Source organism: Drosophila persimilis, unplaced genomic scaffold (assembly GCF_003286085.1).
Source record: "Drosophila persimilis strain 14011-0111.01,24,50 unplaced genomic scaffold, DperRS2 tig00001210-arrow-arrow-pilon, whole genome shotgun sequence".
NCBI lineage: Eukaryota > Metazoa > Arthropoda > Insecta > Diptera > Drosophilidae > Drosophila > Drosophila persimilis.
The window spans coordinates 71,549-90,470 of record NW_020825438.1 but is presented as its reverse complement, the minus strand read 5'-3'; the positions used below and the strand labels follow the sequence as shown (position 1 = coordinate 90,470).

The 18,922-nt window shown below is 46.2% G+C and overlaps 3 protein-coding genes across 3 annotated transcripts; 2 read left to right on the top strand and 1 right to left on the bottom strand.

Annotated features, from left to right (window-relative positions):
* The first annotated feature begins 226 nt into the window (after positions 1 to 226).
* LOC6603293 (microspherule protein 1) lies at positions 227 to 2,573 on the top strand. Its single transcript, XM_026994054.1, has 3 exons — positions 227 to 512; positions 571 to 1,294; positions 1,366 to 2,573. The coding sequence occupies exons 1-3, from the start codon at positions 238 to 240 to the stop codon at positions 2,098 to 2,100; spliced, it is 1,734 nt and encodes a 577-aa protein (XP_026849855.1). The 5' UTR covers positions 227 to 237; the 3' UTR covers positions 2,101 to 2,573.
* A 3,239-nt stretch (positions 2,574 to 5,812) lies between these two features.
* Positions 5,813 to 18,892, top strand: LOC6603295. Its single transcript, XM_026994086.1, has 4 exons — positions 5,813 to 6,577; positions 16,426 to 16,600; positions 16,674 to 16,795; positions 16,853 to 18,892. Exons 1-4 carry the CDS (start codon positions 6,563 to 6,565, stop codon positions 17,978 to 17,980), a joined length of 1,440 nt encoding a protein of 479 aa, XP_026849887.1. The 5' UTR covers positions 5,813 to 6,562; the 3' UTR covers positions 17,981 to 18,892.
* LOC6603294 lies at positions 6,579 to 7,256 on the bottom strand. Its single transcript, XM_002028239.2, has one exon. The coding sequence runs from the start codon at positions 7,248 to 7,250 to the stop codon at positions 6,882 to 6,884; it is 369 nt and encodes a 122-aa protein (XP_002028275.1). The 5' UTR covers positions 7,251 to 7,256; the 3' UTR covers positions 6,579 to 6,881.
* Positions 18,893 to 18,922: the final 30 nt, after the last annotated feature.

Genomic DNA, 18,922 nt, shown 5'->3' with positions numbered 1-18,922 from the left:
AATGATGTGGGCAGGGCTGAGAGCCGATCAAAAACGAGGAATATGTATAATAGAACTTGAATTCGTCAGTATATTTACGGTATATTTTGAAAATGAGGCGGTATGTTTCGGTATATTTCTGGGGGTCGGACGGTATATTTTATCGATAAATCCGCGGTCACACTGCATCTCTACTTCACATTGTTGTGGCGTCGTGAAAAAAAAATTAAAATTTTTAATAAGACTATAATAATTGCAATGGAAGGTGCACATATTGTCGTTGACAATACCGATACAGTGCCTGTCCGCACACAGAGCATTTCTGTTCCCCCAATTATTTCGTCCCCTGTTTCCAGCGTAGGCGTGACTTCCATTTTGACAGCGACGCCTGCAGCAGCCACAACAGCGACAACTGTGGCAGCGACGGCGACAGCGACAGCGACTTCGACAGTGGCAGTGACGGCGACAACTCCTCCGCGAAATCCGATTCACAATCTTCCAATTGAACTGCAGAATGATCAGAAGCGCAGAAGGTGAGTCAGAAAACATCCAGTCCCCAAACTTTTGCTAAGTAATCTTTCCGCTTGATAGCTCCTCGCGCACCATCAAACGGAAACGTTTTGATGATGAAATCGTCGAGTACAACATCACTGTGCCCACGAGTCGTGGAGGAGCAGACCCTAGCCGCAGGGACAGGCCACGCACCAGTTCGCAAAACTATCCAGCTCTGATGGGAATACCCACATCTCTTAATATGCATGCGGCACCCGCTCCCATGCTAGAGACCCCTCCTACACCGGGATTAGTGGAATGCCTTTTGCCTGGAACTCCAAGTGGCACAGTGGCCTCTGTTTCCCCGGCCACGCCCACTGCTGCACCGCCAGTCACACCAACGCCTCTAGTTGTGCCAGTGACTCCGAAGCCAGTCGTGGAACGTGTTCCAGCCACCGATAGACGGCCGACTGTTCGGTCCGGGCGGCCGACCAGCAAGAGGTCACAGCGCCGCAATGGCCGTCCCTTGGCACAGCTAGCCACCAAAGATTTGGGACGCTGGAAACCCTGCGACGACATGGCTTTGATCATCGGCATTCAGCAGACGAACGATTTGCGGTTAATCCATCGCGGTGTGAAGTTCTCGTGCAAGTTTACGGCCCAGGAGCTCCAGCAACGTTGGTATGCGTTGCTTTATGAACCGGCAGTGTCGCGGATTGCCGTCTCCGCTATGCGCAATTTGCACCCCGAAATGGTCGAGTCCATACAGCGAAAGGCCCCGTACAGTACCCAGGAGGAGGAACTGCTGGGCACCATCAGTAGTGTAAGTAGAGATATGATGTGAATCTGACTAAGAAAAGCAGCTTCTTATACATGGACTCCCCCATCCCACAGACTGAAACACCCAAGCTGGAGCACTTCCAGAAGCTGCTCGACAAGAATGCGGGTGTTTTCTACTACGCCCGCACCGCCAAATCGCTACACAACCACTGGCTGCTCTTAAAGCAGTACAGTCTGCTGCCGGACCAGGTGGTACAGCCGCTCCATGGCTTGGAGCAGACGCTGCTGAGCTTCTCCGACGCAGAAGAACAGGTTTTCGAGAATGATGTTAATGTGCCGCGTGACGAAGCGCTGGAAATGGAGAGGGCTCTCACGGATCGCCGCAACAAGCGGGACATTCGCGTGCTGGAGAACGAGCTGTCACGTTGGGGCGTCCTGGTGGACTCTGTGCTAGGATCAACGGCTGCCTCTGAGTTCGACAACCAGACTCTGGCCTGTTTGTGCGGCCGTAAGGTGCGCTATCTGATGCGCTCCAAGGAGATTACATTCGGACGCGATGCCAAGGACTATTTGATTGATGTGGATCTGTCGCTGGAGGGTGCTGCGGCAAAAATCTCTCGTCGCCAGGGCACCATCAAGCTGCGCAGCAATGGCGACTTCTTCATTGCCAACGAGGGCAAGCGGGCCATTTTTATCAATGGTACGCCTCTGCTGACGGGCATGAAGACGCGACTCGCTCACAACTGCATCATGGAGATGTGCGGACTGCGCCTAACCTTTCTGGTTAACTACGAGCTGATCAATGCCATACGCCATGAGAGCGCTAAGACATCGAATTCCCTAAATTAGCTCCCCTATGAGTGTCGCATTAAATTCTAATTCCATAAGTCTAGTGTTCAGAATGAAAAATCAATATGTGTAACATCATAAACTAATGTGACGCCCACCTGAGGAGCTAACAGTCGACGATCGCAACGCCTCCAATCGAATGGAAGCCAGAGTTCTTAAGAGGAAATGGAAAAGAGTTCCAATCTCCCGGATTTTCGGCCCACAGTCTACCGCCGCATCGAATCTGGCTCAAGACACCTACGCCGTGCCGCCACAACTTCACAACAACGTCAATGTCATGGAGTTAATTTGCGGCTAACTCGTAAGCTGCTATTAATTACTGCTCAGACTCTCGAAAGTGGCTGCTAAGACACCATAACCATCTATCCATAACCATTCTATTTGCATGTCACCAGCGCTGCGTCGCTTACAAAGTGAATTAAGCAAATAAAGATCCGCGTCTGTTGGGAACTTTTGCTCACGCGATTGTCTAAGATCTCTGTTCTATGTTTTCAGTTCTCAGTTGTGTGTGGCGACATGGTCTCGGGCTTCCATCTGGGAAGGAACCTACCGGGGGGCCGGCACTTAATAGCCGCCGATTGTGTTTGGGCAAATTTGTTCGACCTTGCGAACTCTGCGAACTCCCAAGTTCCATTTACAAATTGTAACAGATCGGGCGACTCCAAGGGGAGATTGACTCCCCGAAACAGTCCGATAGCAAAGGTTATAAATGATGGCTGCTGTTAAAATAATTAATTAATCGACTGACAGGCGAGGACCATGACACATAATATAGAAATTAGTCGCCAAAAAGAACCACACGGAGAAAGTTCGATGACTTTCTGGCAGCCAAAGCAGCAGCAGAAGCGACGGCCTTTCTTCGAGGTCGGATTCGGATTCTGTTTTGGGTTCGCTTTGGGTCTTTCGCTCTTTAATTTGTATTGTTGATACTATAAACTAATAAGCTGTCGGGCCATGCAAGCTGCGCAGCATATTAAAATATAATTAATTGTTGTCACTGTCTATAAAAAGTCAATTTACTTTTTGGCCATACCAAGAATTTCGTGGTCTTGGTCTTGGTCCGTCCAAGTTCTCCCATTCCATCCCATTCTCCAGCTTCTCCATCTTTCTCCGCTTTGTTTCTCCTGGAATTCCAAATTCTAACGTTGATTTGTGTGCATTTTTTTGTTCGCCATCTGATCTCAGAGCCAATCGATGGAATGGACCTATGGATGGATGGTGTTGGTGGTGTGTTCTGCTGCTGCTGCTTTCTTTTCCCGATGCCCAAGATGATGATGGGAGAGCTAATGAAGCTTGGCTTTGTCTTATTATATCTTTTGTGCAGTTCACCGAACTTTTGTTGTTGTTGTCGTTGTTGCTGTTGTGGTCCGATATTCCGATATTTTGGCGATGTCGCAACTGCTAAAATTAGTCTGAAGCCCGTCTTGGGGGCTCTTTCTCTTCTCTATTAGCGTAGGTCATGCTGTTTGTCCGCGCGACCGAAGTGGAGCACTACATGGGATCTTCATTTCACATACATATGTGCGAGAATCTATGCTGGTTGGGGCGTTGCGTGGGGGTCTCTGTCTCTCGATAGAACTTTCACAGTTTCTTGGGCTGAGATCACCCAAGTGTCCGAGATCTGTGCGGGGAAAAGACACCTGTAGGCACGGCACCCATTGATTGCTCCAGTTCAGGGTGACATAATAGTGCGATTATCTCATTGAATTATATGAAGTGAATAACAAAATTGTCAAAAGATTCGTGACTTTGCAGGAAAATAGTCCAAAAACAATCGATGTAAGGCCATAAAAATAGGCTACCAATCGACTTCGATATGCCAAAATCATGGGGCCTGCCTTCCCTCTAGTACAGTCCCTGCCATAAGTGTGATTATTCAACACCGCAGAAAACTCTGTAAAACGGTTTTGTAGCTTTGAAATTCATTTTGCTAATCGCATTTCAATCAATTTCATTTCAATTGTCGGCTCCGGGGGCTGTGTGGATCGACATTTGTCGTAGACGTGCATGTCGCATGCGTCATGTGAAATATTCAAATTTTGGTTTTGGTTTTGTCGAGTTTTGCATGTAACGCATAAATAATACTCTAGCTAGCAGGTCGAAAACACTACTGCGTGTTGTTCCGCGTCGCTCATACGCACAGTGGGCCGTCAAAGTCAGCGTCGGGTGTGCACTGCATTTATAATTCCCCGTAGTTTTGTTTATTGAACTGGCTGGCAAATATATTGTATCTCTAGCTTTTGGGCTGTGACTATTCATGGAATGCACGCTGATTTATTTCACCTATGCCTCCCCTCCCCTTTGTCGCTGCCCGAACCACATGCGAGTGTGAGTGTGAGTGTGAGTGTGAGGGTGAGGAAAATGATTTCATTTGTGGGCGACGGGCGTGACGTCAGCCATCCAATGCATCCATCGAGATCGGTGGCACAGCCTATGGAGCAGCCTCACAGTTGAATGGATTGATCCGAAACAGGGGGCCTTGAGGTTCTCTGCTCCATTAGACGGCGGCGGCGGTGGCGGCGGCGGCGGCAGCCACTCACCCACGCACTCCACATCACGTCACACACACTCGTAGCTCGTATCTCTGTGGCGCCAAAATAAAGCAAGTTCAATTTGCAACTCCACTTTCGGGTCTTAAGATCTCGAGGGTTGTTGTCGTCGTACCGCCGAGTGCCGCTCGCTCCCAGAGCGACAGATACTCATACTTTTTTTTTTTGCAGGCGAGACAAATAATTACAACGGCTTTGATTTTTTAATTAAGTCGAGCTTGAAGTCGAGATACAAATAGATATGGATATGCCATACAAAAACATTTGCTTGCTCAGACTTTTTATTATCGACGTGGGTTGCTGTTTTATTAATGCTTTGTCTTTTCCTATTTTTCTAATGGATTATGAATATTATATCCATACTCTTGTCGAGAGTTTCCATTCTGCAAAGAAGGGTTCGTAGGTTCCATATATCATAGTATTTCTACTCTTTCCCAAGAACACTCCGGACCAAAACATAAGGAAAGACATTCTTTAAGTAACCATGACAAATCTAATCAAGGAATCCCTTTAGAATCCCAAGCCAACCCTCCCATTTGGAGAAGGGTATTTCCCCAATCGCTCTAACGCCATTGGCCTTTCGCTCCCCTTCGTCTATTGATTATTTGATTTGCTGACTCAACCTGCGAATCGCCCCAATAGATTTGTATTTTAAGATATGTTTATTATTCGTCTAGCGCCTGAGGGATATTGAGCGATAAAAATTGCCCAAAAACGAAATATTTTTAATAAGTTTTTAACTGATCGGAAACTGTCGAGACTTCACTCCAATTGGCGGTTGGCTCCGCTTCGCACTTCAAGATCCAACGAATACCAAGGCCAAATGCAAAGACCCTTTCGAAAACGAGATACCTTCCCATAAGAGATCGCATCGAGTCGAGCAACCCCCACCCCCCACTTGTTATGCATTATGGAGGAGCACTGAGAGATGTGATGTGAAGTGAAGTGATCTTTGGACTGAGGTGCGATACTTTGCAATTAGATTTAATTATTCCAAGTGTTCTATTCACATATGTGGAGGGGAGATCTGAGCAGAGTAGATCTGATGTAAGTCTAAGAGCCAGGCAGCCGGAACAAGTTCGATTTTGGCGCGTGACAACTGCGGGTGGGCCGAGGCGGCAAAGAAATCGGCTTAGAGTACTTGCCCCCAAGCAGATTACATCGGGCACAGAACCAAGCAGACCAAAAAACCATCAGCCACCAGTCGGCAGACACCTTAGAGACCGCTCTGGCTCTGGGCTCTAGCAGGCACCGTAGACCCCTCTCTGGGCTGCGGCAGACAGTGTAGACACTGTAGACACTGTAGACACTGTAGACACTGCAGACACCGCGCTCTGGTGCTCTGTCAGACACGATCCACGAATCGACTCGCTGCCGAATCGCAGTGCTGGGCTGGAAACGAGCTCCGACCGAATACCCAACCGTTTCTCGATTTGAATTTGAAGTTTTTAAACCGTCAACTAAGCACGCTGCGAATTTAGTGGCAATCGAGCCAGAGAGCTGTACAGACGGACACCACGGACGCGACGCGAAGCGAAGCTTGAACCACCGCAAAGCTAACGAAACCGAATCTGAAGATTGCATCTCGCGTGGGTCGTCGGCAATCGGAAGTGCAATTCTCTTCAAAACGCTCATCTCTGCTGGAGCAGCAGGCCCCATCAGCAGCTCTCACTCCCTCTCCCTCTGGAGCGGCGGAACTAATTGAGCGGCGGAACACACTTGAAGATCTCATCTCTCCCTGGGATAATTATTATTACAGTCGAATGTTTTGGCGATGAGGGTTGCCGAAATTGGCAAAAGATACGAGTAAAATTCGGAGCAAAATTGTGCGTGTGAAGGCAAGCGTGAAAAACAGAAGAAAATTGCAAATTACTTACTAATTCAACGAAGACAAAAAAAAAAAAAAAACCATCATGAAGATCTGTCTGGTGAGTGTTTTAACAATTGTTTAATCAGCGATAAATTGTGTAAAAGTCAATGATCTATAAAATCGGCGAATAGCAGTCGTGGACAAATAAAATAATTATGGTCGTCACTTTGGAGACACTTAACATTGGTTAAAACTATGTATGTGTGATTGGCTGGAGACTGGGAACTTCCAGCTGTGTTGGATTGTGTTGCATTTAAAAGTCAATGTTGTCAACATAATATGTGTGCGGTTGGGGGCCTGAGGCAATCGGCGTTTGTGTACTTGTTACTGTGAATTCTATAGATACTAGTGTAGTGTGTGGTTTACATGAACTCTGGGTTCATCTCGTCGCAGCGGTTCTTGTTCTTCATCAGATAGGCGGCCAGGTAGCTGACCGGATCCTCGGGCCTATCCTTGGCCAAAGCTTGAAGTCCGTTCAGCAGGATGGGGGCCACCGTCTGGTCGAGATACTGGCGCACTGGCAGCGAGTTGAGATCCATTCGCGGCTTGCGACAGGTCACAAATGGTGCGGCTCCCTCATCCAACAATTGGGGGTGCGCACGGGCGGCTGAGTTCGGTCTGGAGAAATCAGTGCCATCTCCACCTCCGCTTACAGTTCCAGCACCAGATCCACCGGCGGAAATGCGTGAGGCCGGTGCATCGGTGGGGAAAACATTGCCGTTAAAAGGCATCACTGTCTAAAAAATAATTTTTTTTTTAATACAACTTAAAATTTTTTTTTTCACTTTTGTTTTTACCGATTTTTTTTTTAAATTTTTAAAAATTTTTGTTTTCGAAATAATTTATTTTCGGAGCTCTGCTCCGTACGACTACTGAAAAGGGAATGAAAAATCCTAGATATTTCCCAGGCACCTCGGAAATTCTATGCCGAAGTTCGAAGTCAAGGCCTACTTTCTGGTGTGTTTTTCCTGAATTTTATTTAGCCAACTTCCTTCTCGAAAACTCTACAGTTTGAAGTTCAAAGTCAAGGCCTACTTTCTGGTGTGTTTTCCTGAATTTTGCTTAGCCAAATTCCTTGGTGACATCATTCAAAGATTTCCCACAAATTTCGAATCTCAATCAGCTCGTAGATGGAGCGTAAATCCCTCTGGCCATTCATCTATCACCCATCCATCCGCCTGACCTCGCCCCAAACAATTTATGAGAAGCATCCGAAATTTAAGAGCCTCGTCGCGCTGTCTCATGCTTTGATTTACAGCCACTAGCCACTGGATGGGGAGTCCACCGCAATCCGCAATTATCTCTCAAGTAGACTCCAAGTAATTAAGAGGCTTTTTTTTTGTTTGTTTTTTGTTGATCAAGTGCATTGGGCAATTGTCATAAATTGTGGCCCTAATTTCGTTTAAAACTTTGGAGTGCCGGTCTGGGGACTCCTCAATCTATTCATAACTCCCCTCCACCGTGTTCTACAGATTTATTGCTATTTGATTTTCATCATAGTGATACATAGAATCTGCCAGATAAATTGTTTGATTATCTTTGTAAACACTTTTCTTAATTGCCATCTGTAAATCACAAACACAATCCCTCTCCTTCCTCCACTATCATTTCATCTAGCCAATACGATAGATCTGTCTCTGTTTATAAAAAAAATAAAACAAAAATCTATTGAATAATTCATGGGAAGCGATTAACACATATTTCGCTACGAGAAACGTGAAAACCTGTAGTTTTTGACCCATATTAGAGATTATTTTGCCAGAAATTTGAATATAAATAGAGAGACTCGATCAAAACAGCAACAGAGCTACAGAGCAATAGAGGAATGGGCTGGAGGGCAGCGTTAACGCTATTCCTTAACTGTTTTACGGAGGCCTCAATTGTCTGGCGTTTCAACAGAAATCGTGCATTACATGGCGGCTTCCCCCAGATATTGATCTTCCTCTTGGCAGAGCCACAAAAATGTGAGTGAAAAATGAAAAACAAGAGCCAAAAGCAAAGGTCACTGGCATCGGCAGCGGCATCGAAAGAGTGACGGATGATGATGATAATAGAGGAAGATGATAGTGCTGTATTCAGATACAAGATGAGTGTATCTATGAGTGTATCTATGAGTGGGCAGTAGCACGTGGGCAACATTTTCTCGACAAGGGAACTTGAAGGGAACTACTTGCGCAAAGGTCTTCAGAGACAGAAACAGAGACAGAGAGATAAGTAGAGCCCCAGTTCTTCAAGCATATGCAAATGAGTTTTTGCCGCTTCCAAAAGAAACCAACCCAAAATTAGCGCAACTGAATTAATTAGCAAGTGGAATCACTTGCCACATTTTACTTTTATTATTTATGTGACCTTGAGAGGAGATGGCGGAATGGCCACTGGCCACTGGCCAGCCCAGACCAGGCCCTAACGATTCATTAAGTGACAGAAATGAATTCAAATTGTCTTTGCCATATTGTCTCACATTTCTCTTCTCAGGTGGCAAGCCCCAAAGACATATAGACAGACACCAAAGACAGAGCGAAAGACGGACACCTCTACAGCGTCCAGTAATTATGCAAGTTTCCCCCCTCCCAAAAATGGACGCATGAACTCTCCCGCAGATGTGATATACGAGTATAGCTTCGTTCGTCTGCGACTGATTTCTGTTTCTCATGTTTTTCATTTCACAATTACATATTATTAAATATCATTTCCAATGGGATAACCGCCTTAGCCTTAGGCTTTTATCTTTGGCGTTTTGTTTTCTGCATTTCACGCATACATTTTTGGCCAATGATGCTGCAACTTTTTGAAGAAATTCCGTATAATATTTATAGATCAGTGACCCAATTCCTTTTGATGGATAGAGCTGGCTAATTTGAGTTGATTCTGGGTATTCCGTGTGGTTCACACGATTTTGCCCCCTTATGCGCCTTAAAGATAGAGATCTCGCAGAATATATTTTTGCACTTTTTTTTTAATGGCTTTTAAAACAAATTAGAGACAGCTGCTGTTTTTTGCCACTGAATGGGAAGCGGATCCAAAGGCGGGTCACAGCCATAACTATCGCGGGGGAGGGGAGGGTCAGCCATTCGCCGAGTGAGTGATGTGGGAAGCGCAACAACAGATGATGATGATGGTGATGTTCTGGAGGTGCTAATAAAGCTATAAGGCAATAAAGGTCTATTATATTAGCCATAGAAGTGAACTGATTTGTAAGGAATACTTCTATCAATTGATATGTGCCAGAATACCGCTTCAAACTATACGAGTATCGATATCTAAGGAATCCTTCTACTAGATCCAGCTCTTTCTATTATTCCATTTGGCTGTCTGTCGCCCAACAAAACTGACAGTTTCAACTGCCAACAAGCTGCCAGTTGGCTTTTGTAAGACTGCAAACGAGGCAACCCAGACATAATGCCCACACAAGAACTGACAGCGCGAAACAATGTCGCCAGAGAAACACACTCGTATGGGTATGGGTATGGGTATGGGTACCCATATTTCAGTGGAGTCCCACGCATGTGGCATGAGCTGAATGCCAGATGAGAGGAGCAGAAGCTGAAGGAGGAGTAGCTGCAGGCGCTGCAGAGTTCCACAGATGCTAATCATTTGGCATGGCAACGAAAGTATGCCAAAGTCAGCTGCCGCCACTGGGGCATGGCATGGCCTGGCCCTTTTTCCACAATTTTCCAATTCCTATTACCATCACCATCAGCATTTCGATTTCGAAAGTAAACACACAATTATTAGACATAGTTTGGCGTTGGCTTTTTAGGAATTTTTTTGCATATAACGCTGACACAGATGGCGCCTCAGCTCTGCTGCCAAAAGTGCTTTTCCCACAGCTGTTTGCTACGCGCCAGACGGAGTTCATTTACACGCAGCTCAAGTAAGAGCCCACAAAACAGAGCCACAGCCACAGCCAGAGCCAAAGCCAAAGCCAAAGCCAGAGCTGTTGCCACCAATTACTGTGATTAATTTCGCTTAATATGTGTGCATCGCGAGTGCTCCAAGTGCTCCAAGTGCTAGGCGCAATTATGAAATACGGTTTAGCATTTGTGTGCGGCACTAAAAAAGAAGAAGCCCAGCAAACAGTTGCATGCCCGCACGGTTCACACACCCCTTCCACCCCATCCCGTGGCTGACAATGAAAATCGACTTTGAACAACACGAAAATTAAAACACGAGCGAGCGAGGCGAGCAATGAAACAACTTGCATTGGCCCATGTCGACGGATCGAAGTGCCAGCAGCAGTTGGAGCCTGATCTGAAACTTAATTCGATGGCAGGCAGCAACATCGGTAGTGGCAGTGGCAGTGGCAGCGGCAGCGGCAGCTCTTCGTGCAGCTTTCACTCTCTTTTGGGGCCGAGTGTCAACTGTTGGCCAGCCAAGCAACGGTTCAGTTCGATTTGGTTTGGTTTCGTTTCGTTTCGTTACTGTGGCCCCAAATCCACTTCTTTTGGGGCGGAGGTTGGGCGCCAAACTGTGACAAATTGGAGCAAAACCGGAGGGACAGTAGGGCTGCCAAAGAGCTGCCAAGTGCAGTGCCAAAAATTGCGGAAACATTTCTGGCGACGAAGCGCGAAGTGCGCGAAAAACCAAAACGAATAACAAAAGACTCAAGACACGAACTTGCCAAAAGACACAGGAGGATGAGTCAGAGTCAGAGTCAGCGTCACATCGAATGAATTTTCCACTTGGATACCACACTCTGCCACTGCTGCTGCTGCTTCTGCTTCTGCTTTTGCTTTTGCTCTCCGCCTAATGGCAATGTCGACCTTCATCAGGGGGCCCATTACACAACGGCCCGGCCCAATCATGCCTCTTTCACGCCTCGAAAAATTGGGCACAGAACACAAAGCTCTGTCTGCCATTCTTGTGGCCCCATTATGCAACGCACTTCCATTAGTGTTCATTATGCAACGTTTTTCCATAAATGTGTCATGTAAAAATGGATGAAAGCTGTCGGAAGCGCCGCTTCGCTACTGCTTCAGGGGTTCAAAGCTCTAGAGGTGTGTGCCGTCCGCCCACGTTCGTCGCTTCTGGATGACCTTGAGGCATGCATGCATCGGGCATGCATTACCATACACAACCGCAACACACACATTACCATTTGTGCTTCAATAATTTTTATGATGAACATTTGTTTTGACAGCCCCCACTGACAATTGACAGTCAGTCCAATGCATGGCAATTGCATGATTATCATATCAATTCTATGTTTGGGGCAATTCTGTTCTACTCAAAGGCATGCGTGACTGCTAGAGAGCTATGCGGATTTCACACTTTACAACCCATAACACCCATAACATCCCATAACACACTCGTAACACTCGCAGCATTCACGCAACACAACTCTCTTTGTGGCGGCTGCAGGTATCACACCCCAAGTGCCACAAATATGGAGAGCAGCTGGGGATATGATGCAATGCTACTGCCTGCCAGTCAGTGTTTCGAGTCCAATCTCTGATGCAAATCGAATGGGCGATACCCTCGGCTTGGCCACAACTGAGATGTGATGCAAGTTTGCCTTCCGAATGGGTTTGGCCTGATGCTAAAGAGAAGAATCTGAGAAGTGTTACTCGTATTTATAAGAATTAGCATTGGACAGCAGCTGGCTAATGGAAAACTGGGTTACGTTAGCAACAAATGCAGGCGACCGGACTATGGAACAGATCACTTGAAGGCGTACGAATCTCTTTAGAATCCGATCTGATTGAATGGCTTTTGAATGGAACAAACAAGACAAGCAGCGGACAGCAGGCAGCTCTCTGCGAACGCTGCGTGGCTGATTTGATTGAGGGGCGGGTTCTACGAAAGCCCACACTCTGTTACTGAAACCATAGTTGAAGCCTTAACAGCTAAGGCATGGTTCAGCATTCAACTCAATTGTATAACCGCTTACACTATTTCTCTATACTCGCAGTGTTTGTTTTTGTTTTTTGTTTTTTGTTTTTTGGTGGTGCCCCAAGACAAACAGGAAGTGCCGCAGCCAAAAAATTCGTTGACCAAAAAAGGCCAGGCGCTTTTTTCTTCGTTTATTTTTGCAGTTACAAAAAGTCAAAGATCTAATGAAATTTAATACAATTTTGGCTGCCACACAGCTGCTTGCCACCGCCGAAAAATCAGCGGCTCTGCTCGAAATCTGACAGCGGGCTCTGTCTGTCTGTCTGTCTGTCTGTCTGCCTTTCAGTCATCGTACTATGTGGGTGTTTCTCTCTCCTCCAACCCGAATCTCTTTCGGCATGGATCCAAGTGTAATTCAATAGTTGTTTCTGCTGCTGGGTCACATTCTTGGAATCGTTTGTGTCTAGTGAAATGTTTCATTAGTTGAATCTATAGTCTCGGGTTTCGCTGAATGCTGCTGCTGCTGCTGTTGTTGCTGTTGTTGCTGCTGTTGATGTCATATGTGGAATGTAAGCAATTAGAAATTATTATTTGCTTGGATGATCAGCAGAGCATTGCTCAATGTCTGTTCAAAGCAAAATGTTTTCAAGGGAGTTGTATGGCAAATGAATCATTGAAGATTCTAGGTTATTCTAGATAGTTCATTGTAATTTCCACCAAAGATCTGCCTTCCTTATTGCCCAGTTTGTTCCTTAAGTCTTCCGTTTAGGCATGTAAATACATTTTTCTGTGGTTCGTAGACAAATGAATCATATCTTTGAATCCCATGATTATCTAATAAATTATATAGAATTATAGTCTTGGTTGTGCTATGAAAATTATGGAATTGTTTGGGAGGACCATAATTTAAATTAATCAGCTTTGTTTTTCTACAAAGTTTGTGTCTCGAGCTAGATATTTCTTGTGTCACATTTTCCTTGAATTCCAACCGAAATGTCCCATAATTACTTCTTAAATTATATACACTTATAGTTTTTATTCACAAAAATCCGTGATGACAAGCAAAAACTGCTTGAACTTTGAGGGAAGGGAAGCATATTTTCAATGAGTGAATCATTTTGGTGTTTTCCCCAATTTTTATGACCATCCTAAACTAGATTACATTGCCTGATATTTTCTATGGGTTTTCATGCCACATGATTCATGACTGCACTCACCATGCCGGAAGCATTCATCCGCCGCATTAATTATGTGTAAACTGGGAAACGAAAACCCATCGAAACATGCACTCTCCCAGCGAGATGGCGATGGCGATGGCGATGGCGAGTATGCAAAACACAAAACACTCCCCAAAAACTCAATCGGAACCAACCCAAAACGCAAACCAAACCCGAATCTCAAACCCCGAGTCCGAATCCAATGCGATAGCCACATGAGTTTTGCTATGAAACCGTATCGATTTGAAAGGGGCTTTGGGGCTTCATTAGCTCTTTGTTCGTGCTCAGAATGCAGGCAGCCATCGAATTGGCATTTTCCTTGGATCATTTATCATCGTACAACTATCCCATGGGTTTGCTCTGCTCTGGTCTGGTCTGCTCCAGTAAATTCAGAGCAAACGGATCATAATTGAAGTGAATTTTAATTAAAAAACTGTGAGCAGTGGGGCAGTGAAGGTCATTCGTGGGGCAGAGTTGGTGCCGTGCCGGGGGGGCCCCCAAATTATGGCTTTGTTTCTAACATTTTTTTGCAGAATTCTTTGTTCAGTTTTTTGAGTTTTTTTTTTTTCTTATTTTGGGGTCAGCTTTTGGGGCAATTTGAGATGTTGCGTAAATTACAGAAGGAGGGAGGGGTGGTACTGAGAAGGGGCTGGGTTTATGGAGCGGGGGAGATTGTTGCGCAACAGTTGGTTTTTTGTTTTTTGTGTTACCATTTCGACAAGCGGCAGCCACCACCTAAACAACAAGAAGAAAGGAAGGCTACCGTTCGAGGAAGAAGTTTGAGATACCCTTTAGGAATAGTGCTTTTGTAAGATGTATATGATACAGTTTAAGGCAAAGATGTAGGATGTAGTAATCCGGTCTTGGCCAAGACCAAGACCTTTGCATGAGAAAAATAAAGATCTGTGGAAAGTTACAGCCAGATAGCATTGCAATCTCCGAAGAAATCGACTATTTTTATCAATAATGAATAAAGAAAGTACATATGTATATTATATATTTCTATAGGAAGTAATGTACTATACATTCCTCCTTTTATGGTAAACACCTCCTCAAAATCATAATACTCTTCTGCGCCAGGGTACAAGGTGCCTTGTAGTGTAACAAAATTGCGCGCCAAAGGAAAACGTGATTTTCCACTTTTGATTTTGTTTTTTCTTTGGGTTTTAAGGCGCGCACCACACTCTCGCGCCCAAAAGGAGTCCGCTTTTGCCGGGAGTCGTCTCCAGCGATTCTCACGTAACCGCAGACACTGCCACAACATCAACAACAACAACAACAGCTTTAGCTGCAACATATGTTGCTACAGCTCCAGGCTGAGGCTCAGCTCAGCTCGGCTCGGCCCGATCCCGCATCGGAGTCCGCGTTGGGGTAGCCGCCAACCGGTTGGGTAACTGGATGTCTGCCATATCGGGGGGGTCTCTGGCTCTGGCACTCCATTGAGGGAGCCTCCACGCTCCACGCTGGCTGCCACTTTTACTCTCGTTTTGGCCATAGACAGCGGAAATGGCCGCAATAATTTGTTGGCAATTTATTTCATTGCGTTAGCTGATTTAATAAATCTCAAACTCTGATGGATGCTGGCTCTTAACACGCGAATACCTAGCGAATTATGAGTAATTGTGAGTGGCTTCTTGTCTATGAGAAAGTGAAGGAGATAAAACTGTAGCAAAGGGATTTACGTATACCCTTTCTGCTGCAGATGATGATGGAAATTAACCTACAAGAAAATGGGATGAAATATGTACGACCAAACTCGCAATTTCCCCTTAAAGTTAACTTTTTGGATCTTCGAAATATATCTGTGGCTGTATCTTTCATTGATGTTGATTAAGAGATTGAATATGCCTGGCAAGTACCTTTCGTTTCTGTTGCAAAAAAGAGGTAGAGATATATAAACGTATATCAATTCGGGAATAATACCCATTGAATGTACAATTCATTCCTTTCTTCTTCCATCACTTCCCCGAAAAACAAATTAAAGAAAGTGTTGGACTTTCAGACAGACACCTTTCTTCTCTCCCGCTGATGTAATCGATGATATTTCTTTGTGCAAACCGTAATTAATGATGGATAGTGTTACCTGTGACAGGTGTTAGTCATTATGGCCATAAATCAATAAGGGTATTTGCATGTAGGAGCATATCTGCCAAAGCAAAAGGCAGAGCAATGTTCCGTCCCCGCCATTAAAGGAAGTTCATTCTTTGCGGTTCAATTATTCCGAAATAAATGTGTTTCAACAATTAATTAAAGCGCCATAAGTTGCCAGAATGGAGGGAGAGTCGCCGGTAGATGAATAATAAGCGGGTAACGAGCACGAAATTATAATAAAAATGTCAGCGTAGTCGAAAATTAGCCTCCAGTCTCGACTTAGAGTACTCCTCCCACTGCCTTTTTTGGAGATGTTGATGATATTTATGACGGAATGAGCAGCGTAATGCTGAAACGTGCGGGTGGTAGAATAATTGGCCAAAAGAATCTTAATGCGGCAGTCAACCTTAACCGTGAGCCAATCCCAGTCGAAATCTCATCTGCATAACGCATACGCAGTGGTGAACCGGTTGCTGCAAAAACACTTTCACATGCCGCATTTCCGCACGCAACTCTGCTGCTGCTGCAAGTTGTATGTTACATGTTGCACAACAACAACAGCAGCAGCAGCAGAAACTGCAACTCTGTCACCTTGACTCTGAAACGTGCCTGCCCCCAAACGCTGCCCCACCGGAAAGCCACCGACTGATTGACTGCTGCCTCTTTGGGGGCCCGAAGCAGCTGTCTACGGATGCCATTTGTTTGTCCAGTCCCCCCCATTTGGAGCAGTTTTTTACTAATCAACGACATTAACGCTTTCTTGCAGCTGCTGGCATTCGTTGCCCTGGCAGCGTTTACTTCGGGGATTGGAGCCAGCCAAAGTCCCAGCTCCAGTCAGTACCACATCCAGACGGACGAGGGGCCCGAGCGGTATTTCCGCTTCCAGACGGACAACGGACAGTTCCGGAAGGAGAAGCGTCTCCAGGATGGCACTGTCATAGGTGAGTGGACTGCAGCAGTACCATAAAGTGGTGGTCATTCACCTTTTTGCTTGCTTTCATCGCCCCCTGACAGGCACTGAGGCATGGATCGATGCGGCAGGGTATCTGCGGCAGAAGGACTACATAGCCGACAAACAGGGCTATAGGATCCTCAAGTCCAAGACCATCTATGTGGGCCAGGGACGTCCCATTGAGGTATGTCTATGCTCCCGCTCTCCCCTTAACCTCTCTCATGATTCGTTTGCCCCACAGGATGCCATCAAATCCACCAAGTCAGCGCCTGCGCAATCGGGCATTCTGGTCGATGGCGGTTCTTCTGGTTCTGGTTCTGGTTCTGGTTCGAGAAACACATTTGGCGGCTACCAAAGGCCCGCCTATGGCTACGTTAGTTCCACCACTTCGACTACCACTCAATCACCTCCTCGGGATTTGCAGCTGGACTTGGATCCGCTGGTGGATTCGGGAGTGGGAAAGCTGAACTATTTGCCGCCAGAAGAGGCGGCCAAGATCCAGCCGCAGTCCCAGCTGGGATTCGATCACTATCCGGACGAGCTGCCTCGGGCAAGGGGCCAGCTATTGTCCGGTCAGCACTCGCCCCTGGTGCACATTCAGCCAAATGCAGAGCCCGTGGACAATGGCCTCAATGCCATAAACGTGTATGATGCAGAGGCGGATCGGGACTTTGGACACGGACGATTCGGATCGGTGATCAGCTCCACGACTCCCCAACCGCCTCTACTCTCAATGCTGCCACCGTTGGGATCACCGCATAGACGCCGCCTGCGTCCGCGTCCCACTGCCATTGGGATTGTGGCGAGCACTCCATCGCCCATTGCTGCAGGGGACTCCTATGGATTTTCCGCTCCAGCGCCTTTTGCTGCACCGCCTTCTGTTGCCCCACCTTCTGTTGCCTCTGGGTATAATTATGCGCCCTCACCCACGCCATCCACGAGTGGGTATGCACCCTCATCCTCCAACAGTGGGTATGGATACTACTCGCCCAATTCCCCGCTGGCGGTTAATTCCCTGGAGGCTGCACTACTGCCACCGCTCCCATCCCGAGCCTACCGCCGCCGCCTGCGTCCGGTGCAGAGCAATCACTTGGACGAGCTCAGTGCCGCGGGATACGATGGTGTGGGCGTCACCAGGAACGGATTCCGCTATGTCCTCCCGAAGCAGTACCACGAGGAGGAGACGAGCGCGGCGGATGGGAAGCGAGCCGGCAGCTTCGGCTACGTTGATCCCTTCGGCATCCGTCGCGTGGTCTACTATAATGCCTCGCCGGGACGAGGCTTCGTCCACAGGAACAACAATCAGTACGTGGGTGCGAATGGAGCGCCCTACGATGAGCCCGGACCCGCGCAGCTGGTGAATGAGTAGTGTCCGCCCAGTAGTGTCCTTACAGATGGGGGTGCACCTCCAGCTAATCCACTCACCTACTCACCGAAGCACTGCCTCCAAGGTCGAGTCTCTTCCCGAAGCACTGCCTCCCAGTGGACCCATTCGCCGAAGCTATGCCTCCTGGTGGAGCCTCTCTCACATGAAGCACCAAAACTAACCGTAGAACCTCAGAATAACACTTAAGATTAACCATGTACATAATCCCCGCTTTTAGCATCACATTCTCTCTCTCTATCGATTCCTCACCCTATGGCTCTATATCTCTTACACACACACACACATACACACACACACACACACACACACAAAGAAAACGACATCTGTGTTAATTAATTTAATGCTTAATCACATTTAAATGTAACTTAATTTATAAACGAACATTTTGTATGCAATTAGCGCCTAGAACTAGATACGTTAGGGGTACTCACAGCCACCACATCACTGCTCCCCAAACAAATGAAAACAAGTGTTGTCAAATGTTGTAGAGTGTTGCAAAGTAAAGTGTTGAAGTGAGATGCAACTCTGACAAGTGCTGCAAAGTGATGAAGTGAGGAGGAGCATTCGTTTCATGTATTAATCTTGCCATATTAACGAAAAGTAATTAAACAAAGCGCGCCGCCCCACTCTCACTCCCCATCGCAACACAGCTATCCAATCCTTAGCACATAATATGTACGATAAAAACGATACGATTAAACCCGATACATGATACGTTTCTTTGCCAATAGCTGTTCATTGAATGTAAAGCGACTTGTTAAGATTATAGCGAAAGTTTTTTTTTTATAAATGAATGAGCACCCGTTGCCAAGAAACCTCTAGCAAAGTACGACCGTTCTTTGTATAATTCTTAAGAAATATATATTTTTTTTTAATAAAATAAATAATTATGTATTTAAAAGCCAATGTAATGGGGATGGTTTT

Coding starts and splice junctions, on each gene's coding strand:
- LOC6603295 (XM_026994086.1), top strand. Junction 16,601..16,673: donor CCAGGATGGCACTGTCATAG/GTGAGTGGACTG, acceptor GCCCCCTGACAG/GCACTGAGGCATGGATCGAT. Junction 16,796..16,852: donor GCCAGGGACGTCCCATTGAG/GTATGTCTATGC, acceptor TTTGCCCCACAG/GATGCCATCAAATCCACCAA.
- LOC6603293 (XM_026994054.1), top strand. CDS start 238: ATGGAAGGTGCACATATTGTCGTTGACAATACCGATACAGTGCCTGTC. Junction 513..570: donor AATGATCAGAAGCGCAGAAG/GTGAGTCAGAAA, acceptor TCCGCTTGATAG/CTCCTCGCGCACCATCAAAC. Junction 1,295..1,365: donor TGCTGGGCACCATCAGTAGT/GTAAGTAGAGAT, acceptor CCCATCCCACAG/ACTGAAACACCCAAGCTGGA.
- LOC6603294 (XM_002028239.2), bottom strand. CDS start 7,250: ATGCCTTTTAACGGCAATGTTTTCCCCACCGATGCACCGGCCTCACGC.